This window comes from Solanum dulcamara, chromosome 1, assembly GCF_947179165.1.
Source record: "Solanum dulcamara chromosome 1, daSolDulc1.2, whole genome shotgun sequence".
In the NCBI taxonomy this organism is placed as follows: Eukaryota; Viridiplantae; Streptophyta; class Magnoliopsida; order Solanales; family Solanaceae; genus Solanum; species Solanum dulcamara.
In genome coordinates this window covers 68,278,094-68,297,521 of record NC_077237.1, presented here as the reverse complement: position 1 = coordinate 68,297,521, position 19,428 = coordinate 68,278,094, and the positions used below count along the sequence as shown (strand labels likewise).

General features: G+C 36.3%; 1 protein-coding gene across 1 annotated transcript; it reads right to left on the bottom strand.

Moving 5' to 3' along the window:
* Nucleotides 1–12,374: 12,374 nt before the first annotated feature.
* LOC129893804 (uncharacterized) lies at nucleotides 12,375–14,325 on the bottom strand. Its single transcript, XM_055969206.1, has 6 exons — nucleotides 14,278–14,325; nucleotides 13,958–14,173; nucleotides 13,808–13,870; nucleotides 13,641–13,709; nucleotides 12,918–13,024; nucleotides 12,375–12,687 (listed from the first exon to the last, which is right to left on the bottom strand). The coding sequence occupies exons 1-6, from the start codon at nucleotides 14,323–14,325 to the stop codon at nucleotides 12,375–12,377; spliced, it is 816 nt and encodes a 271-aa protein (XP_055825181.1).
* Nucleotides 14,326–19,428: the final 5,103 nt, after the last annotated feature.

Sequence of the window (19,428 nt, the reverse complement as noted above, 5' to 3'; positions counted from 1 at the left end):
ATATCCTTTAAAACATTCATTTTGTGGGAAATTAACCATAACCGACATTTAAGACCATGCGAGCTATTACATGGAATCCAACATAACCCCCTACGTTGGCCGGGGAGACTACTTGCCAGGTAGAACTCCGTCAACTTCATTCATTTCTTTAACTTTAACTTTAAGGGCTATTTATGGATCCATTAGCCTAAGCCTACAAGGGCTCCTATGTTGGCACATAGTTAATGAGACAAGGGGTTGCTACTAGGATTCCCTTACCGAATCCCACCTCAATGCCTCATTCGGTGCTAAGTCAATCCCACGGAATAGTTTAATACTTCAAAATATTCATAGCATATAACTTGAGAATTCAAACATCATATTCGGTAGAATAGCTCATTAAAACATTTGATAATTCAAATATGCAAAAATTATCCTTATTGCATAAAGAATCCATCATTCATATCATTTCATCATTCTTTCATTTCATAAGACTCCCTTTTTGATCATAGATATTGTTTTCATAAATATTTATTTGGAGTCAAATCTTTCAAGTCAAACTTTATTAAAAACATAGTAAAACTAGGTGGGTTCAAATCACTTCAACTTGCAAATATGTATGTAAATAAATATTCATAAATACTTTGAAATCCATTAATTAAAAACCATGCTTTAAACAACCCATCATGAATTTCAAGAGCCTTTAAATAGATAAATAGAGGAATTACTTGTAAACCATCAATTCATATATATAAAATTATGTTGCATCAAAATAGACCAATAATCATTAGTTTATCCATGATTCATACTATTAAGTAAAAATAAGAATTACCATAAGAAAATATTACTTGAAATCAAAAGATTTAATTGAAAGAGTTTTTGGACTACATGGGTGAAAGAACCCATGGATAAACACCCACATAACTTAGAGTAAAGCTTAAAGAAAATAAACATAATTTATCATATAATCAAAATAATTTAGACATGAGAGTGGAAGGAATACTCTCATTGAAACCTTACATACCTGGAAACTGAAGCTTTAGTTGGTACCGGAAGACTTAATGACCACTCTTGAGTCCTAGCTTCTCTCCTTGCCGGAACGTTTTGTGTACTACCCGGAATATATGAATTACCGGAATAGTATTTCTTCACTACTAAGAACTAAAACTATATTTGAGAATGTGTAAAGAAGTGTATAGAGAGAAGATTTGCTTGAGAAAACTTGATGAATAAAATGAGGAAATAAGGTGGGTATTTATAGGTGGGAAAGAGGACCTAACAATAAATAAAATAATTATAAATAAAAATCTGAAAATTTAGTGGAATATATTGATGTCATGGATGATGTTAAATGGAGGACAATTTATGTCATGAGTGATGTCAAATGTATCTAGATCTTTCTATGGTAGGTGAAATGAGTTATCTTTGACAGAATACTCTTTGTGGGAGCTATGTTTGAATAAGATAAATTCCTTATTAGGATTTGGTGTCTTCATAAGAATTGTAGATATGGAAGTTTAGTTTCATATCGTTCAAGAATCAACCAATTTGGATAAACCTATAGTGAGATATGATTTTTCTTCTATAAACACTCATTTCCGTCACAGCATCCTACCTTACAAAGATTAATTTATTTGACCTACTTAACCTCCGAATCTTACAATATGGTCTTCATAAAAGTTGTAGGTAATGATCTTGTGGTTACTCAGAAATTTGAATCACTCAATTTGGATATTCCTATGAAAAGTTATGACCAAAATACATAGGCTGTATCATGTTTAGGCAAAAATTGAAACATCGTATACAACGTTTTTAGGGGATGTTACACATACGGTACAGTGATCATCATATCTATGAATGTAGGCATGGGAAGAGTCGGCATGGTTTCTTCCTCGAGATGCTTTATGGCCTTGTCTATCGGAGAAGCTGTTGTAAATCCCTCTAAAGATAGTATAGAAGGAGGTAGACACGTAGTTATAAGTACAGAAATAACTGGTCGGGGTGACTTGGTCTTATAGATTGGGTTGTCCATATCTTTTATTAATCCTTCTTTTTTAGACTTCATGATTGTGGTGTGACAATCATAGTATCGGCTCAATAGGGCGCTCGTAGACTCACATATCTTTAGAAGTAGAAATGAGAATGGTAATCCATCCCTCTCATTAAATCCTCTATTCTAAATCTCAACCATAATTGAATGACCACTATGTAATCCAAATTGAGCCATAATGCAGGCCACTAGTGATGCCTGCAATAGGCAAAAAGTGTTGGCATTTCCGATTGGTCAGAGGCAGGCACGGACAATAGCCCACTTGAACTTAGCTGGGAATATAAGGGAAGCTTTAGTAATGAGTTTCCTTAGGTTGGTCACCCACAGCACATTCACCTTCACAATAGCAATCAACTACACGATCCATCATATAATCTTAGTATACTCCTCAGGTTCACTAATACTCTCCTCGCAAGTGACCAAATTATGCTGGTGCTCATAAAGACTGGTCTAGACTTATATGTGGAAATCTAGAGCATATAAGAACCAGTTGATGATGGACTATGAGATGTTCTCTAGCACCCCTCGTACCTTTAAATACTCGTGAGGTGGTTCTCTCAATGTTGTTGCCGTCTTTTTTTATGAGAAGTCTCCTAAGGGACCGTATTTAGCATAGTGGCGGTATATGCAAAATAGAATTCATGAGTGAGGTTTTGACCATAATATACCTTCTCCTTAGTCATCCACATGAAATAGTGCTTTCCAAACAAATCTTTAAGCTCAGGCAGTGGGGAGAGGTTATTGATGATGACCCAGACGTCGGGTACAATAGCCCATTTTTACAGACTTGTAGAACCTTTGGTCAGGCCATTAATGAAGGTTTCATATTGCCTCGTTGTTGCCAACCAATTTCTCAGGTATTCAATGAAGCATCGATGAGTTGTACCATCACTTTATATCTAAGCTTCTATGTGCTATGTACTTTCTTGACTTTCCTCATCCTCTTCACTACCGGAGCCACTCACCTCTTATCCGTACTGTTCATCGTCTCCACTTACCTCATTATCTCAGTTGGCTGCCTCCTCATCAGACTGGGAGTGAGCGGCCTTGGAAACAGCAGCTGCCATGGCTCTAATGGTACGTGGTACGTAGGGAGTGATATTAGTTATGACTTGCCCCTCTGACCAACTAGATGATTCATTTCCGACTACTAGTTTGAATTGTTTATTGATTCCTCAGATGGTGAGTCATGGAGTCGGGACATCAGATTCATATGTTTGGGTCCTATTTTACCTGTAAAGTTGACAAAGAGTTTGTATTTACAAAAGAAAGTGTGAAAAATTTGAACGGATACTCAAAATTCCCCAAAATTATACAAGCATATCAATCTCCCTTAAGAAATGACATTGCTCAATCCATCATAGGGTCACCATAACCTAATTTAGAATTAAAACTTGTTTTTAAGATTTTCTAGGTTTTCAGATTGTTTAAAAAAATTTCTATACGGTGGACCTTCATTGGTCCTGAAGGGGTATACGGTCCGTGAAGGGTTTTGTGAAGACTGCCAGTCAGGGTGTTCAGGGAAATGTCTTGAAATGTTTTTCTAAGTGTTTGGACCCTGACAACTTCACGGTCCATGATGCCTTTCGTGATCCTACACTTAAGAGAAATTTCAAGTGTGGAGACAATGGGCTTCCACCACGGTCCGTGAAGTGAAATACGTGTTGAGGTAAAGGTCTTCGTCCCCAACTTCAATCCGTTCATCTGAGGACAATTATCCTAACATTAAAATCAACACAATACCAATCAAAATTTGCACAATAACAACACAATTAGTCTACCCCAACCCCTTAACCAATTAGTAACAAGTATATTGATTCCTAACCCCAAAATCATTGAAGTAAAATCGCTAGTTCATGAGGAACTCACTTTGTTACTTCAATATTATGAGACTCGATTGACGATGGTTGGTGATGGCTATGTGATGGTTCCTAGTATTTCCAATACTCTTGAATCACACTGAAGAAGGGTGTTCGGTAGGTTGTAAGATTTAGAATCGGAGAGGGAGTGAGTTCATTTGGGGGAGCTCTGAAATTGACCAAATATTTTGGGTGAATTTTGTAAAAATCCAATTACCCTTTGGGACTGAGGGTTATGGGTTTATCGGGTCGGGTGGACTTTAAGTGAACTGACCAAGGGACCATGGACTGTGATAGCATCGTGATGATAACTACAGGCAGTTAGAACCCTTTCATGGTCAATGACTTAGTCAAACAACAAAAGATGTATCTAAGGTCCACAGAAGGCTAAACTGTCCATGAAGTCTCTCAAGGGCCATAAACCTAACTGTGAACCTGAATCCCAATTATTAGTTTCTCACCACGTCGTCTCACCATGGACCGTGGTTCTTTCTACGGTCTATATAGTGTCCTGTAGAGGAATACTTTGACCTAATTTTTGTTATTTTCTCCTGCTTTGAATCCCTTCACTCACAGAACACATAGTGAAACTATAAAAACTTTAAAAATAAAATTTAGCCTATTTATTACAAGTATATTCCTTGGGTTGCCTCCCAAGCAACACTTGATTTAACATCGCGGCATGATGTGGGTCACTTGAACTCAGACTTCATCAAGCTTCCACATGGGTTGCCTCCCATGAAGCGCTTTATTTAACATCGCAGCACAACTTAAGTTACTTGATTACTTAGAGTTCATCAAGTTAGAGCCCCTCAACTGTCTTTGCTTCTTCATTTTCTCCCAAGTATAGCCTCACACACTGATCGTTCACTTTGAACTTATGCCCATATTAAGCTTCAAGCTTAATCTCACCATGTGGAAACCCTCGTGCTATAGTGAAAGGGCCAAACAATTTGGATTTTAGCTTTTTTGGAAATAGTCTGAGTCTAGAGTTGAAAAGAAACACCAAAGTCACCTAGGAGAAAATCTTGCTTCTCAATATGTCGATCATGATATAGATTCATTCATTCTTTATACATATCTGCTCTCTCATATTCCTTCAAGAAGAACTCATCCATCTCATTGATCTACTCTAACCTCATATTTGCAGCTTCACTCCAACTCAGATTTAGCTTCTTTAGTGCCCACAATTCCCCACTCTCTAACTCTACTAGTAAATGACATGCCTTTCCAATTACTAACTAATATGGTGACATGCCAATGGGTGTTTTTATAGGTGTCTGATATGCCCATAGTGCATCATCAAGCTTTCTTAACTAGTCAGTTTTATTTGTATTCACAAACTTAGCTAAGAATTCTTTTATTTCCGTATTGGACACTTCGAATTGCCCGCTTGACTAAGGATTATATGGGGTAACTACCTTGTGCTTCTTAACACCATATTTGGCCAATAGAGTCTGGAAGATCTTGTTACAAAAATAGGACCAGCATCAATTACTCTCAGAGGGCCAAACTGACAAATGATTTTTTTTTAGAAAACCAGCTACACCATTACTCTTATTGTCTGCTAAGGCAACAACTTTGACCCACTTGGAGAAATAGTCGACTGCAATCAGAATATACTTCATCCCATATGTACTCATGAATGGTCCCATGAAGTCAATACCCTAGACATCAAAATGTTGAACCTCTAAGATTGGAGTCATAGGCAACTCTTGGTGCCTTGATATTTCACCTTGCCTTTGGTATTTGTCGCAACTCTTCTCCAGAACATATGCATCTCTGTAGATGGTTGGCACGTAGTATTCACATTGAAATACCTTTTGGGCTATTTGAACTCTACTATGATGTCCACCCACTAGATAAGAGTGGGACACCTAAAGAATACTTAGCATCTCATCTTACGGCATACACCGCCTAATTAGATTGTGAACAGATATTCTAAACAAATAAGCCTTATTCCAGAAATACATGTTCACATCATGTAAGTGTAAACAACAAATTTTTGAGCCGAGAAAAATAAATAATCAAGATTGGAAAATTGGAGCTTTAAAATATAGTATTTGATTTGAAAATATTGTGAGTGTTATAATCTCTATGAATTGTCTGATTCTTTTTTTCAAATATATATATTCAAGGGGCTTTGAGCTTAATCTTGAATTTAATTGACTTGAGCTTGAATATGATGAACTTGATATTTATTTGTACTTGAATCCAAGGGCTTAAAGCTTTATCTTGAATTTAGTGAATTTGATCTTGACTTGTAAATTTGATGGGTTTAATCTCGACTTGTACTTGAATTCAAGGGCTTTTGAGTTTGTTCTTAAATCTAGTGGTCTTGTTCTTGAATTTGGTGAATTTGATCTTGACTTGGGAATTTGATGTGTTTGATCTCGACTTGTACTTGAATTCAAGGACTTTTGAGCTTGTTCTTAAATCTGGTGGTCTTGATCTTGAATTTGGTGAATTTGATCTTGACTTGTAAATTTAATGTATTTAATCTCGACTTGTGAATTTAATGTCCTTAATCTCGACTTGTACTTGAAATCAAGGGCTTTTGAGCTTGTTCTTGATCTTGAGTTGTATCTTGAATTTGAGTTCTGGAGTGCTTGAATACTTGAACTTGTATCTTGTAAAGAATTTGTAGTCTTTAATTTGCAGTCTTTAATCCTCTCTTCTTCCTTCTTGTTCTTCAAATGTCCTCCCCTCTGACATTAATGAGGACACCTATTTATAGTTGTAGGGAGTGGTATACCTGTGTAATTTGATTGGTCAGTTTGAACTGACTAATCAGATTCCTCTGGTGAAAAGCTCTAATTTGATTTGTCAGAACATGTCACATATACACGTGATATTATTTTAGTGGATCATTTAATTTGACTTGGATTACCATTATTTTGACACGTGCATGATTTTATTGGCTTATTTAATTTGACTTGGATTGCCACATAGCTTTGACACGTAGTGTGATTCTAGTGGCTCATTTAATTTGACTTGGATTGCTTTATAATTTTGGCACGTGCCATGATTCTAATGATTTATTTAATTTGACTTGGATTACCACATAATCTTAACACCTGGCATAATTCTAGTGGCTCTTTTAATTTGACTTGGATTACCATATTGTTTGGACTATTTTCTTGGATTTAATATAATTCATAGTAATTTACGGATTTAAATCCAATAAAATTTAATGCTTACAAATGCCCCCTACTTCAAGAATTTTCGTGATGCGCACTTTATTGTGATTGGAAATGGGGCTTTGAAGTATCGCAAAAATGGCGAATTTGAATATCATGTCGACTTATAGAAAATGTGGCTCGTTCTATTCATTGGTAACGTATATTGGTGACTTGAAATGCCTTTCTTTGAGATTACTGTAATGGTATATATTTGATTACAAATCATTAACGTCCAACATTTGAATGATTAGAAAATTAATTATTTACCATTGACATAATTTAACGTCGTCCATTATGCTACCACCACCTGTCATTCTTTTCTTGTGATAAAGTGGCATGATTTAACTCTAGTATGGGTATCACTTTATTCTTGTTATATTAAATTGATAAAGAGGCTCTCTTGTATATTCCAGGCTGAATTGATTTATTTGACTTTTTTTTTTTTGATATTTTCCTTGATTACAGGCAAAATTTTCCTACGGAAGAGAGATCCACCTATCCACCAAGTCCTAATAGGACATCAATTGTGTTTTCCCATATCTGAAATGTATTTGTTACAACCACCTCTTGAAAATTATATAAACCTTATATTTCTGCGTTTATAAAGCATCCATGTAGCGTCATCAAGTCACCTTGCTCAGTTCAGACTTGGAATATCGCTACTTAAGGTAATTTCTTCTATGTTATATTCTTTTTTTTGTAGATTAATTGAAGAAATATTTGTAATATATGGAGGCTACACAAGAGAGAGTTCTTATCGTAACACAAGAATTTGATCTTTAGGTGTGACGGGATGGATACACACTCACCTTAGAGAAGGTAATTCAAAGGTAATCTGAGTCAAAGACATCATATAGTCCAAGCCAAAGACTTTACACTGTCTAAGGAAAACACTTAACATGATTTAAGTCAAAGGCATCACGCCGTCCATGCCAAAGACTTTACACTGTCTACTGCTAATACTTTACAAGATTTGAGTTGAATGCATCATATCATCAAAGTCAAAGACTTTACAATATCTAAGGCAAAGACTTTACATGATCGACAAAGACTTTACATCATCTGAGTCAAAGACATCACATAATCTGAGACAAAGACCTTACACTGTCTAATGCAAAGACTTTACATGATTTCAGTCGAAAAGATACAAGTTTAAAGATTGTTTTAAGGATAAATCCATGAAAAAGCCAGCTTAAGGTGCAAAGGGACATATTTTTTCCACCTTAAGGCATGGAAATTTAGAGATCCTTTCAAGGATAAACCCGTAAAAAGGCCACCTTAAGGTGCAAAGGGACAAATTTTGTTCATCTTAAGTAGGGAACTTTAGAGATTCTTTTAAGGATAAACCCGTGAAAAGGCTAGTTTGAGACGCAAAGAGACGAATTTTGCCCACCTCAAAGCATTGAAATTTAGAGATCCTTTAAGATTAAATCCATAAAAAGACCAGTTTAAGGAGCAAAGGAACAATTTTTGTCCACCTTAAGGCATGCAAATATAAAAGTATTCTTATGATGCAAAGGCATGTATACTCGCTCTCGTCCTAAGTAAGTTAATTCGAAGGTATTCTTATGGCACAAGGGGATGAATACTTATTCCCTCCCTACGTAAGTTAATTTGAAGATATTGTTATGGTGCAAGGGGATGAATACTCATTCCCACCCTAAGAAAGGTAAACTTGAAGGTCAAGGCATAAAAACTTCAATTTTCAGACTCAACAACTTCAAAGAATTTTACATGCATACATGGTAAATCTAAAACTTCAACTTGAATATTTCAACTCGCAGACTTGGAGGATTTGAAGGCTTCAACTTGTAAACTTTGAAGATTTTCTTGAAGTTCGTACACTTAGTGGTTTTGAAGAATACAACTTACAAACATGGTTGATTTGAGACTTCAACTTGCAAACTTGAAGAGTTTGAAGCTTCAACTTTCAAACTTGAAGAATTTAAGACTATAGCTCACATACTTGGTTGATTTGAAGACTTCAAATTTTTTGGGGGAATCCCATAATTCTTAGGGATTTGCCCCCATTGAGTCACCACCATTTGTTGCAAGTCTGAAGTTTGAGAGAGTATTCATACTCTTAATCTTTCATGTAGCGAATCAGGTAGGAACATGTGGTTTTTTTTACACTCATGCAACTGAAGTTAGAATGTAAACTAAGCGCCTACGTACCTCAGTGAAGAGGATCAAGTCACAACATAGTTCTGGAGGAGTGATTTTTTTATTTTGGTGCTCTAACTTTTGCCTAGGCCACCTCTTTTGAGATTTTAACCTAGCAAACATATGTTTTTAGGATGTCATGCACAATTTATACTCTTGCGAGTCAGGAGTAACATGCAGTTTATATTTATGCCTTAAGAAGCATTTTAACTTGAATGTTTAACATGAATTTGATGAGCTTCACAACTTCAAAATTTTGCTCGTATTTGATGAGCATTTACAATATGATAGTTTGACTCATAATTTGAGGAGCTTTGCGACTTGCAGATTTGTCTTGAATTTGAGGAGCTTTATGATTGCAAGATTTAACATGAATTTGTAGAGCTTTACGACTTGAAAATTTGGCTCATAGTTTATTCAGCTTTGTGATTTTAAGATTTAGCTCAAATTTAAAAAGCTTTTCGATTTGAAATTTTAGCTCGTAATGAGCTTTGTGACTTATAGATTTATCTCAAATTGGAAGAGATTCATGACATACTATTTGGGCTCGTGTGTCAAGGAAAGTTTTGACTTGAAAGTTTATCTCGAATTGTAGGAGTTTCACAACTTGAAGATTTAGCTCGAATGTGATAAGAATTTACAACATTAAAATGTGGCTCGTAATATGATGAGCTTTGTGACTTGAAGATTTAGCTCAAATTTGAGGAGCTTCATGATTGAAGGATTTAACTCGAATTTGAAAAGCTTTAGGACTTGAAAAATTAGCTCGTACTTTTGGTGAGCTTTCCAAGGTGGATATGTAACTCAGATTTGAAGAGTTTTGACATATACAGTTCATGCTTGTGTGTCCAGGATCATTTTACATGGCCTTTAGGCTCATTTGATGAAGAACATTTTATCTTGCAGTTTAGGCTCATGTGATGAGGAGCATTGTAACATACATGGATTTTTCAACTTCATCATCAGATGCAAACTCGCCCCCATAGTAGAGTTCTTTAGTGACTTCATCTTTGTGAGGCTCATAGATAGTCGACCATTGATCTCCACTTATAGTCATGCTTAATTCCATATCATGTGCACGGGTTTCTAACTCTTCAAATATATTCATTTTTAATCCTTGCAAGATATAAAACAGATCCCAATTCATGCCTTAAATGTACATTTCAATGCTAGAATTTTCGCTAAGGTGGTCTTTGCAGTTGAGGCTAAGGTTCCTCCATTAATTGATAAATTCAAGAACCGGCTCATCTTTACATTGGAGAGCTTTTGTAAGTTCAACCATACTAACAATGCGCCTCATGCTATAAAAATGGTTGAAGAATTCTTACTTTAGTTGCTCCCATCTATTTATATAACCAGGCTCGAGATTGGTGTACCAATCAAAAGCATTTTCTTGAAGAGATCGAATAAATTGCTCGACGATATAATCACCATAAGTTCCAGCATTATTGCACATCTCGATGAAATGTGCTATATGTTATTTAAGATTTTGTTCTCTATTAAATTATTGCAACTTAGGAGGTTGGTATCCAATATGCATCTCCAAGTTATCAATTCTTTGCGTATATGGCTTGGTATAAGTGAGATAAGATTTGGATGATGACCTAGATTTATCGTTGATGGCCCCCATGATGAAGTCCTTCAATTGGTCAATAGGAAATAGACCTTCAACAGAGACTTTAATTTCTTTGATCTGTGTTTCCTTTATGCAAGACTCTCCTTTGTCTTACATTTTAAAAAGTTTCATAGGTGATTGACTTGATCCTCTCTCAATTATGTTATCCACCTTATTTGTCAGCTTGGAAAGTTTAGCATCATGTTCGTGTACACACTTTGTCAAGCCTTCAATTTCTTTAGTCAAGCTTGCTAGTTGTTCTTCCATAGTGGAAGCCATTTTAATGTTCAAAAAGTTGAGTTGAGAGGTAGATATTGTCCCACTAGGAGTGCAAAATTTGTAAACAATAAATTTTCGTGCAGAGAAAAATAAATAATCAAGACAAGAAAATTGGAGCTTCAAAATGTAGTATTTGATTTGAAAATATAGTGAGTTTTACAATCTCTATGAATCCTCTAATTCTTCTTTTCAAATATATATTTAAGGTCCTTTGAGCTTGATCATGAATTTGATGGACTTGAGCTTGAATATGATGAAATTGATCTTTATTTGTACTTGAATCCAAGGGATTAAAGCTTGATCTTGAATTTTGTAAATTTGATCTTGACTTGTAAATTTGATGGGTTTAATCTCAACTTGTACTTGAATTCAAGGACTTTTAGCTTGTTCTTAAATTTAGTGTTCTTGATCTTGAATTTGGTGAATTTGATCTTGACTTGTAAATTTGATGTGTTTGATCTCGACTTGTATTTAAATTCAAGGGCTTTTGAGCTTGTTCTTGAATCTGGTGGTCTTGATCTTGAATTTGGTGAATTTGATCTTGACTTGTGAATTTGATTTGTTTGATCTCGACTTGTACTAGAATTCAAGGGCTTTAGAGCTTGTTCTTGAATATGATGGTCTTGATCTTGAGTTGTATCTTGAATTTGAGTTCTTGAGTGCTTGGGTGCTTGAAATTCTATATTGTAAAGAATTTGCAAGCTTTGATCCATGAGCTCTCTTCTTGATTCTTGTTCTTGAAAACTCCTCCCCTCTGAGATTAATGAGGACTCCTATTTATAGTTGTAGGGAGTGGTATACTTGTGTGATTTGATTGGTCGGTTTGAACTGACCAATTAGATTCTTCTAGTGAAGAGGTATAATTTGATTGGTCAGAACATGTCACATATACATGTGGCATTATTCTAGTGGCTCATTTAATTTAATTTAGATTGCCACATAACTTTGATACATGGCATGATTTTAGTGGTTTATTTAATTTGACTTGGATTGCCTTATAATTTTGGCACGTGCCATGATTCTAATGATTTGTTTAATTTGACTTGGATTGCCTTATAATTTTTGCACATGCCATGATTCTAATGGTTCATTTAATTTGATTTGGATTACCATATAATCTTAACACCTGGTATAATTCTAGTGGCTCTTTTAATTTGACTTGGATTGCCATATTGTTTGGACTATTTTCTTGAATTTAATATAATTCATAGTAATTTACTGATTTAAATCCCATAAAATTTTAATGCTTACAGTAAGAACTTCTTCCTTTTTTGGAAGGTCAGGTCTTCGGGCATTATATCACTAACCAAATAGTTGGCAAAGTCAGCATACCAAGAAATGAGGTCAAGAGTAACAACTAATACCTGCTCATCTGGGAATGAATCATCAATCGCAAGCTCATCCCAACCTCTTTTCTCAGCATCTAACCTCGACAAGTGGTCTGCTACCTGATTTTTACAACCCTGTATGTCCTTGTCTTCAAAGTCAAACTCATATAGCAAGAGAACCCATATGATCAACCTTCTCTTGAGTCTTTCTTTGCCATTAAGTACCTTAGAGCTGCATGGTCAATGTGCACTATAACTTTGGTGCCCAAAAGCAATATGAATTTCTCAAAGGAATAAACAACTGCTAGCAACTCCTGCTCGGTGATAGTATAGTTCTTTTGGAAGGAATATAGTGCCTTGCTCACTTTTTATATGGGGTGAAAGATCTTGTCGCACTTTTTCCCTAAGAAAAACCCCAAAGCTACACCACTAGCATTACACATGATCTCAAATGGTTCAGACTAGTCTGGAGCAACAACCACTAGAGCTAAAATCAGTTTCTCTTTCAAGTACTCAAACACTTTCATGCACTCCTCATCAAAATAGAAGTTCACATCTTTATCCAACCACTTAGACAGAGGATGCACAAATTTAGAGAAGTCCATAATGAATTAACTGTTGAAACTTGCATGTCCAAAGAAACTGCAGATACCCTTCATAGAGATAGGAGGCTGAAGCTTCTCAATAACCTCTATATTCCCTTTGTCCACCTCCAAGCATTTTTAAGAAATGTTGTGTCCCTGTATAATACCTTCTTTAACCATGAAATGGCGCTTTTCCCAGTTGAGAAGTAGGTTGGACCTCATCATATCTCTGCAATGCCCTGCTAAGATTGAACAAACAGTCCTCAAAAGTATCACCTACCAAAAAAAAGTGATCCGTGAATACCTCTAGAGTATCCTTCACTATATCTGAGAAGAATGACATCATACACCTTTGGAATGTGACATGCGTATTACATAGCCCAAAAGGTATGTGCTTGAACGTAAATGTGCTATATGGACATATAAAGGTGGTTTTCTCTTGATCCTCCGATGCTATAGAGATCTGATTATAGACAGAGTACCCATCTAGAAAGCAATACCAACCTCTAACTGCTAGCTTGTCTAGCATCTAGTTCATGAAAAGCATTGGGAAATGGTCTTTCAAGGTCTACTTATTGAGTTTTTTGTAATCCATACATACTTGCCATCCTATAACCGGCTGAAGCAGAACTAACTCATTCTTGTCATTTGCTACAACTGTCATACCACCCTTTTTGTGTACATATTGTATACAAATAACCAACAGTTATTTGAAATTAGATGCACCACGCCTACATCGAGCCACTTTATAATCTCCTTCTTCACTACCTCTTGCATAGGTGGGTTCAATCTCTGCTGGTGCTCAATGCTAGGAATGGAACCCTCCGCTAACTGAATTTTATAAGTGCAAATGTCAAGGGTTATGCCAATGATGTTAGCAATGGTCTAACCAATTGCATTTTTGTACCTTGTCAGGACCTCGACAAGTGCCCTAACTTGCTCCTCATTCAGATCTGCAACAACAATGACTGGAAAAGTGTTATTCTCACATAAGAATACATATCTCAGTTGACATGGCAACTCTTCCAGTTCAAGTACATGCGGCTCCTCAATGGATGGTTTGGCCGGAGAAGTTAGTCTATTCTTTAGATCAAGATCTAGCTTTTTATGAGCATAAGAGTGTGATCCCATGCCCTACAAAGCATTTATAGTTTCATCAAAATCCTCTAAGATATCACCCTCAAAATTCATGATCAGAGTAGCCAAAGTCTCGACAGTGAACTCTCCTCAGTATATACCTCAATGCCTGCTTCATCAGCTATATTGATCACGAACACCACAATCATGTCTGTAGGCTACATCGATTCACTTACATTGAATTTGACTTCCTCATAATTCAGTCTGAAGGTGATCTCTCCTCTTTCATATTTACCAAATCTCTGCCAGTGGCCAAAAATTTCCTTCCTAAGATTATGGGAACTTCAAATTCCACCTTGAAGTCCAAGATGAAAAAATCAGTAAGGAATGTGAACCTTTCAACTCTCACCAGCACATCACATAGAATCCCCACGAGCTTCTTCACTAATCTGTCAGCCATCAACAAACTCATTGTAGTCAATTTGGGAGCTTCCAAGCCCAATTATTTGTATATTGCAAGTGGAATGAGATTAATACTAGCTCCCATGTCGTACAAAGCCCTTGCTAAATTAAATGCACCAATAGTATATAGAATAGTGAATCCACCGGGATCCTCCTTCTTTTCAATGAATGGCCTTGTAGCAAAACACTACAATGGTGTAGGTTATCAACCGGCTCGAAAGTAACGATCCTTTTCTTACTAAATAATTGTTTTATGAACTTTGAAAAACCCAAAATTTACTCCAATGCTTCTACCAATAGAATGTTCACAGATAGTTCTTTCAGTATAGTGATGAATTTCAAAAATTTCCCATTCTCTGCCTTCTTTCTTAATCTCTCTATGAATGGAGAAGGAGGCTTACGAATCTGTGGCAATGGTTATACTATCTCTGCAATAACTTGTTGTTTACCTTTTGAATTCTCTGTCATCTTTGGCTCTACCACCATCTCCTCAGCCTTGTCATCATCATCTACCAAAATGTATCATGTGTACCACTTCTTGACTGTTCATCAATGTCGGATGGAACATCTTTTTCCTGTTTAATACCTGCAGGTGTTGGTCTCTAAATCATTTTACCAATTATAGTCGTCATTGCCATACATTGCTCGTCTTTCTTCAGTTTTTGTATAGTATTACATAGAAATGTGCCATTATTCCTTTAATTCAATGCTGCTAATAATTGTCCCATATAGTGCTCCAATTATTTAATAGCAGTGGACTGTGAATCTACCAGATGACCCATGTTTGACATATCTCCTTTCAGTACTTTGACACCCGCATCAGTTGACTCTACCTTTTGTAGAACCTTATCTAGCATGTCTTACATTCTCAAATTTCCAGAATCAGTCCCAGCTCGATCTTTGCTCCCATGAAGCACATACACACCACTTCGATCATTCTTATAATTTTCTTCATTTTTCCAACTTCCGTAATCATGGTTTCCAGCTCATTTAATAGCCATTTTTCTAAAAGTTCTGACCTTGATTTCCATAATTGTAATTCAAGAAACCGCCCTGGTTGTTCATATATTTATCTTTCTCCTCAAAATCTATATCTGGTTTATCATACCTGTTTTTACCCCAACGACATTTACCTTCTTTTTACCTCCGGAGAGTAAGCGCTTAGTTAGTAAATTTATTTGGGTGTCCATGTGAGCTATGTTTGGATCTTTCTCTTCTTCTCTCCTTATCTGCTCAGCCGACATCTCAAATATATAGCCCAGGCCTCCTTTCTCAGAATCTATTATGTGTCAAGCCCTGCTAGTCTTTGAAACCTTGTCCAAGATTGTTGATGCTTCTGCAAAAGTTTTAGACATGAATGATCCACCACAAGCTTGATTGCAACATTTCTCAAAATGCTCATAAGTGCCTCAAAAATGCCTTGGGAATAGGTCACTCGCGTAACGCATTATCCTTATTCTTTCTTACAAATTCGAGTCTAAAATGTCGATCAGGTGGTCAAAACCTATGGAAAAATAGTCTCGGTGGATTTTTAGGACTCGTGTATGGAAAGACAAATTTTATCAAAAATTGCACAAAATAGTGAGGTGCGTGGCAGCTCCGCGTCACCCACTTGTTCCCGTTCAGTGTAATTTTTTCCCGAGTCAAAATCGGGCTAAAGTCTCATTCGCTAAAAATTGTCCTATCCAGGAGCAACTACGCGTCGCGAACCTTAGCAAGAAATTTTATCCGAATTCGATTTTGAAGTAAGGGCACTTTAGACTTTTCCCTAATTATTAGTTACTGAACTTGGACTTTTTAGGGCCTAATTCTACTCTATAAACTACCCTAAACCCTTAATTCTATTCATTTTTTTACAATTCACCAACTCAAATATTTCTCTCCCTACAAAAGCACTCAAGGACTCCATTGAACACCTTCAAGAAATTCACTCAAGGTCTCCATCAAAACTCTCAAATTCCTCCAAATTCTTTGGTCTTCTCACTCAAGGTATGTGGGTATTGATTCATGGATTCTTTCATCCATGAGGCCCAATCAATTTCTCAAGCTTTCTATTAAATTCAAGTATATGATTTTATGGGTTTTATGATCTCTATTCCAATTGCATGAATTATGATTCAAATTATCATTATGAGTCTATTTTGATATAAATTGATGGTTATTGTATTGAATTGAAGTATTTTTCTATGAATTCTCCTATAGTGATCTCTAGGGTTCATAATGTCAATTATGGGTATTTTTAATTATACTTACAAATGATATTATATTTATGAAGTATGTATGGTCTGATAGAAAGTATATGATCATGCATGTTTTCAAGTAAATTTAATGATTTTCAAGTCAATTGATCATGCATTCATGTTTTACCCTAATTTCCAAGTATGAATTATGACTATGTATGTATGATTTGTAATTTGAAAGAACAATACTCACATTGCACTTATGTTATGAAAATGAATTACTCTATGATTTAAAAACTATGATCATGACTATGATATATGTCCATTAAGATTTTCATGCTATGTACGTATTACGTGGGATTTGACTTAGCATCAAATGTGGACTTGAGGTGGGGACTCAAAATATGGGGTCCTTATATACAGTATCTTGTCCCATAACTATGTGCCGCTATAGGTTTCCTTTATGGCCTAGCTAGAGGATCCATATATAGCATATGTTATGACCCGCCTAGCGGGGTAGAGTCTACCTTAGCAACTAGATTTCCTTTTTTCTGGTATAGGGGTAACATTTGGATTCCATGTTATAGCTCGCATGGGCTTATTATCAGTTATGGTTCCTATCCCAGATATGTATGTTCTCTTATGTATTTTATGATCTAAATTATGCTCTTCAAATGCTTTGGTCATTATGATTTGGTCATGTTTTACTTATCTCATCTTATTATGTACTTTACTTGATGATTGCATTCCATTATTTACATTGCATTTCATGCCCTCATACTTAGTATATTTAAACATACTACTGCATACTTTTTTCCTACATTGTCTCATAATATAGGGATTGAGGTTGAGGATTATATCCATCCACGTGGCTAGTTAAGCTTTCCTATTCGGAGAAGTTGTGGTGAGTCCTCATTTATCGGGGACTAGTTATGAAGTTGTCTATTATTTCCAAAGACTTTTGTTATATTTTATTTTGAGGGTGAGCTAGGGACATGTCTTAGGCCCCGCCCAAGTTCATGAGTAGAGGCATCTAGTTGGATAAATATTTCGAGTTTATATTGTCATGTGACACTCTTTGTTTACTATCCATGGTTTAGACTCTCTTATGATGTTTCTGCTTTTACTTTACCTTATATATGCTTATGATATGAACAATAGGATTTATTAGAGCCCTTCGAGGTTTCGATCGTTGTGTTACAACTAGTCCCTAGGTTGGGTCATGACAAACTTGGTATACAACACAAGGTTCAAGTGTCCTAGGGTGTCCAACATACTATGTCAAGTAGAGTCTTATTCATGGGTATGAAGTACGCCACATCTATGAGTAGGAGACTATGAGGAGTTTTTAGGAAATCTTCACTTCTTTCAAGATCCATGTCGTGCGGTAGAGTGTATTTTAAGACTTCTTTTCCCTAACGATTGTTCTTTGTAATTTTCAGAAAAATGGCTCCAAGAAGACCACTGATGCCAAGGGGAAACAATGCTAATGAAGTCCAAGCTCCCCCATCTCCTCAAGATAATGGTCCTCTACCATACCAAGTGACTAATATGGAGTTTCGGACTGCCATTACTGTGGTAGCCCAAGTGGTGACCAACCAAGGGGTTGTGGCTCCTCTGAATGTTCCTACTCCAGCCTCAAGAGTGAGGGACTTTGTACGAATAAACCCTCTGGAGTTTCATGGCTTAAAAGTTGATGAGGATCCTAAAGAATTCGTCTATAAGATATATAAGATACTGAGTATCATGGGGGTGACTTCAAAAGAGAAAGAGGAGTTGGTAGCTTACAAAATTAAGGGTGTTGCTTAAGTTTGGTAGACTCAATGGAAGTTAGAGAGGGTATATGAAGTTTCTATTGAATGGGAAGCTTTCAAACTTGTTTTCCTTGATCATTTTTTCCCTCTTCAACTAAGGGAGGCTAAAGTGTTAGAGTTCATAAATCTTCGACAACGCACTATGGGAATGAGGGATTATGCCCTCAAGTTTACTAAGCTATCCAAGTATGATCCTTCATTGGTTGCTGATCCACGTGTCTGAATGAGCCAATTCTTATTGAGGGCATCTAACTTGGTTGCTAAGGAATGTCGTACCACTATTCTTGTTAAGGAAATGGACATATCCCGGCTCATGACTTTTGCTGAACAAATTGAAGAAGAAAAACTCAAGGAGATGAAGATGAGGGATTCTAAGAGGGCCCGGCATGAAAATGGGTTCTCTAATGCTAGGACTGGTGGTAGTAGTAGCCGCTCTCAACAAGGCCAACCTTTGGGGAAGAAGTTCTCTAAAGATAGGGTGCCATGCCTTAAGCTCAAGGAGTTGGTGTGAATGCTAGTAGCCCTTCTTTTCCTAAGTGTGCAAAGTGTGGAAAGAATCATGAAGGGAAATGCTTAATGGGGATTGGTGCTTGTTATGGATGTGGCAAGATGGTCCATAAGAAATCCGAGTGCCCTTATGTTGCCAACAAGGGTGAAGAAGTTCATCCTCAATGGGTCCAAGTGCAACAAGGCACCTAAGCTCAACCTAAGGGTGGTTAATACAACAACTAATTTTATGCTCTTCATGCTAGGCAAGATGTGGGCGAGACTCTCGATGTGGTCACAGGTATGTTACGGATCTTTAACTTTAATGTTTATGCATTGCTTGAAACAGGTGACAATTTGTCTTTTGTTA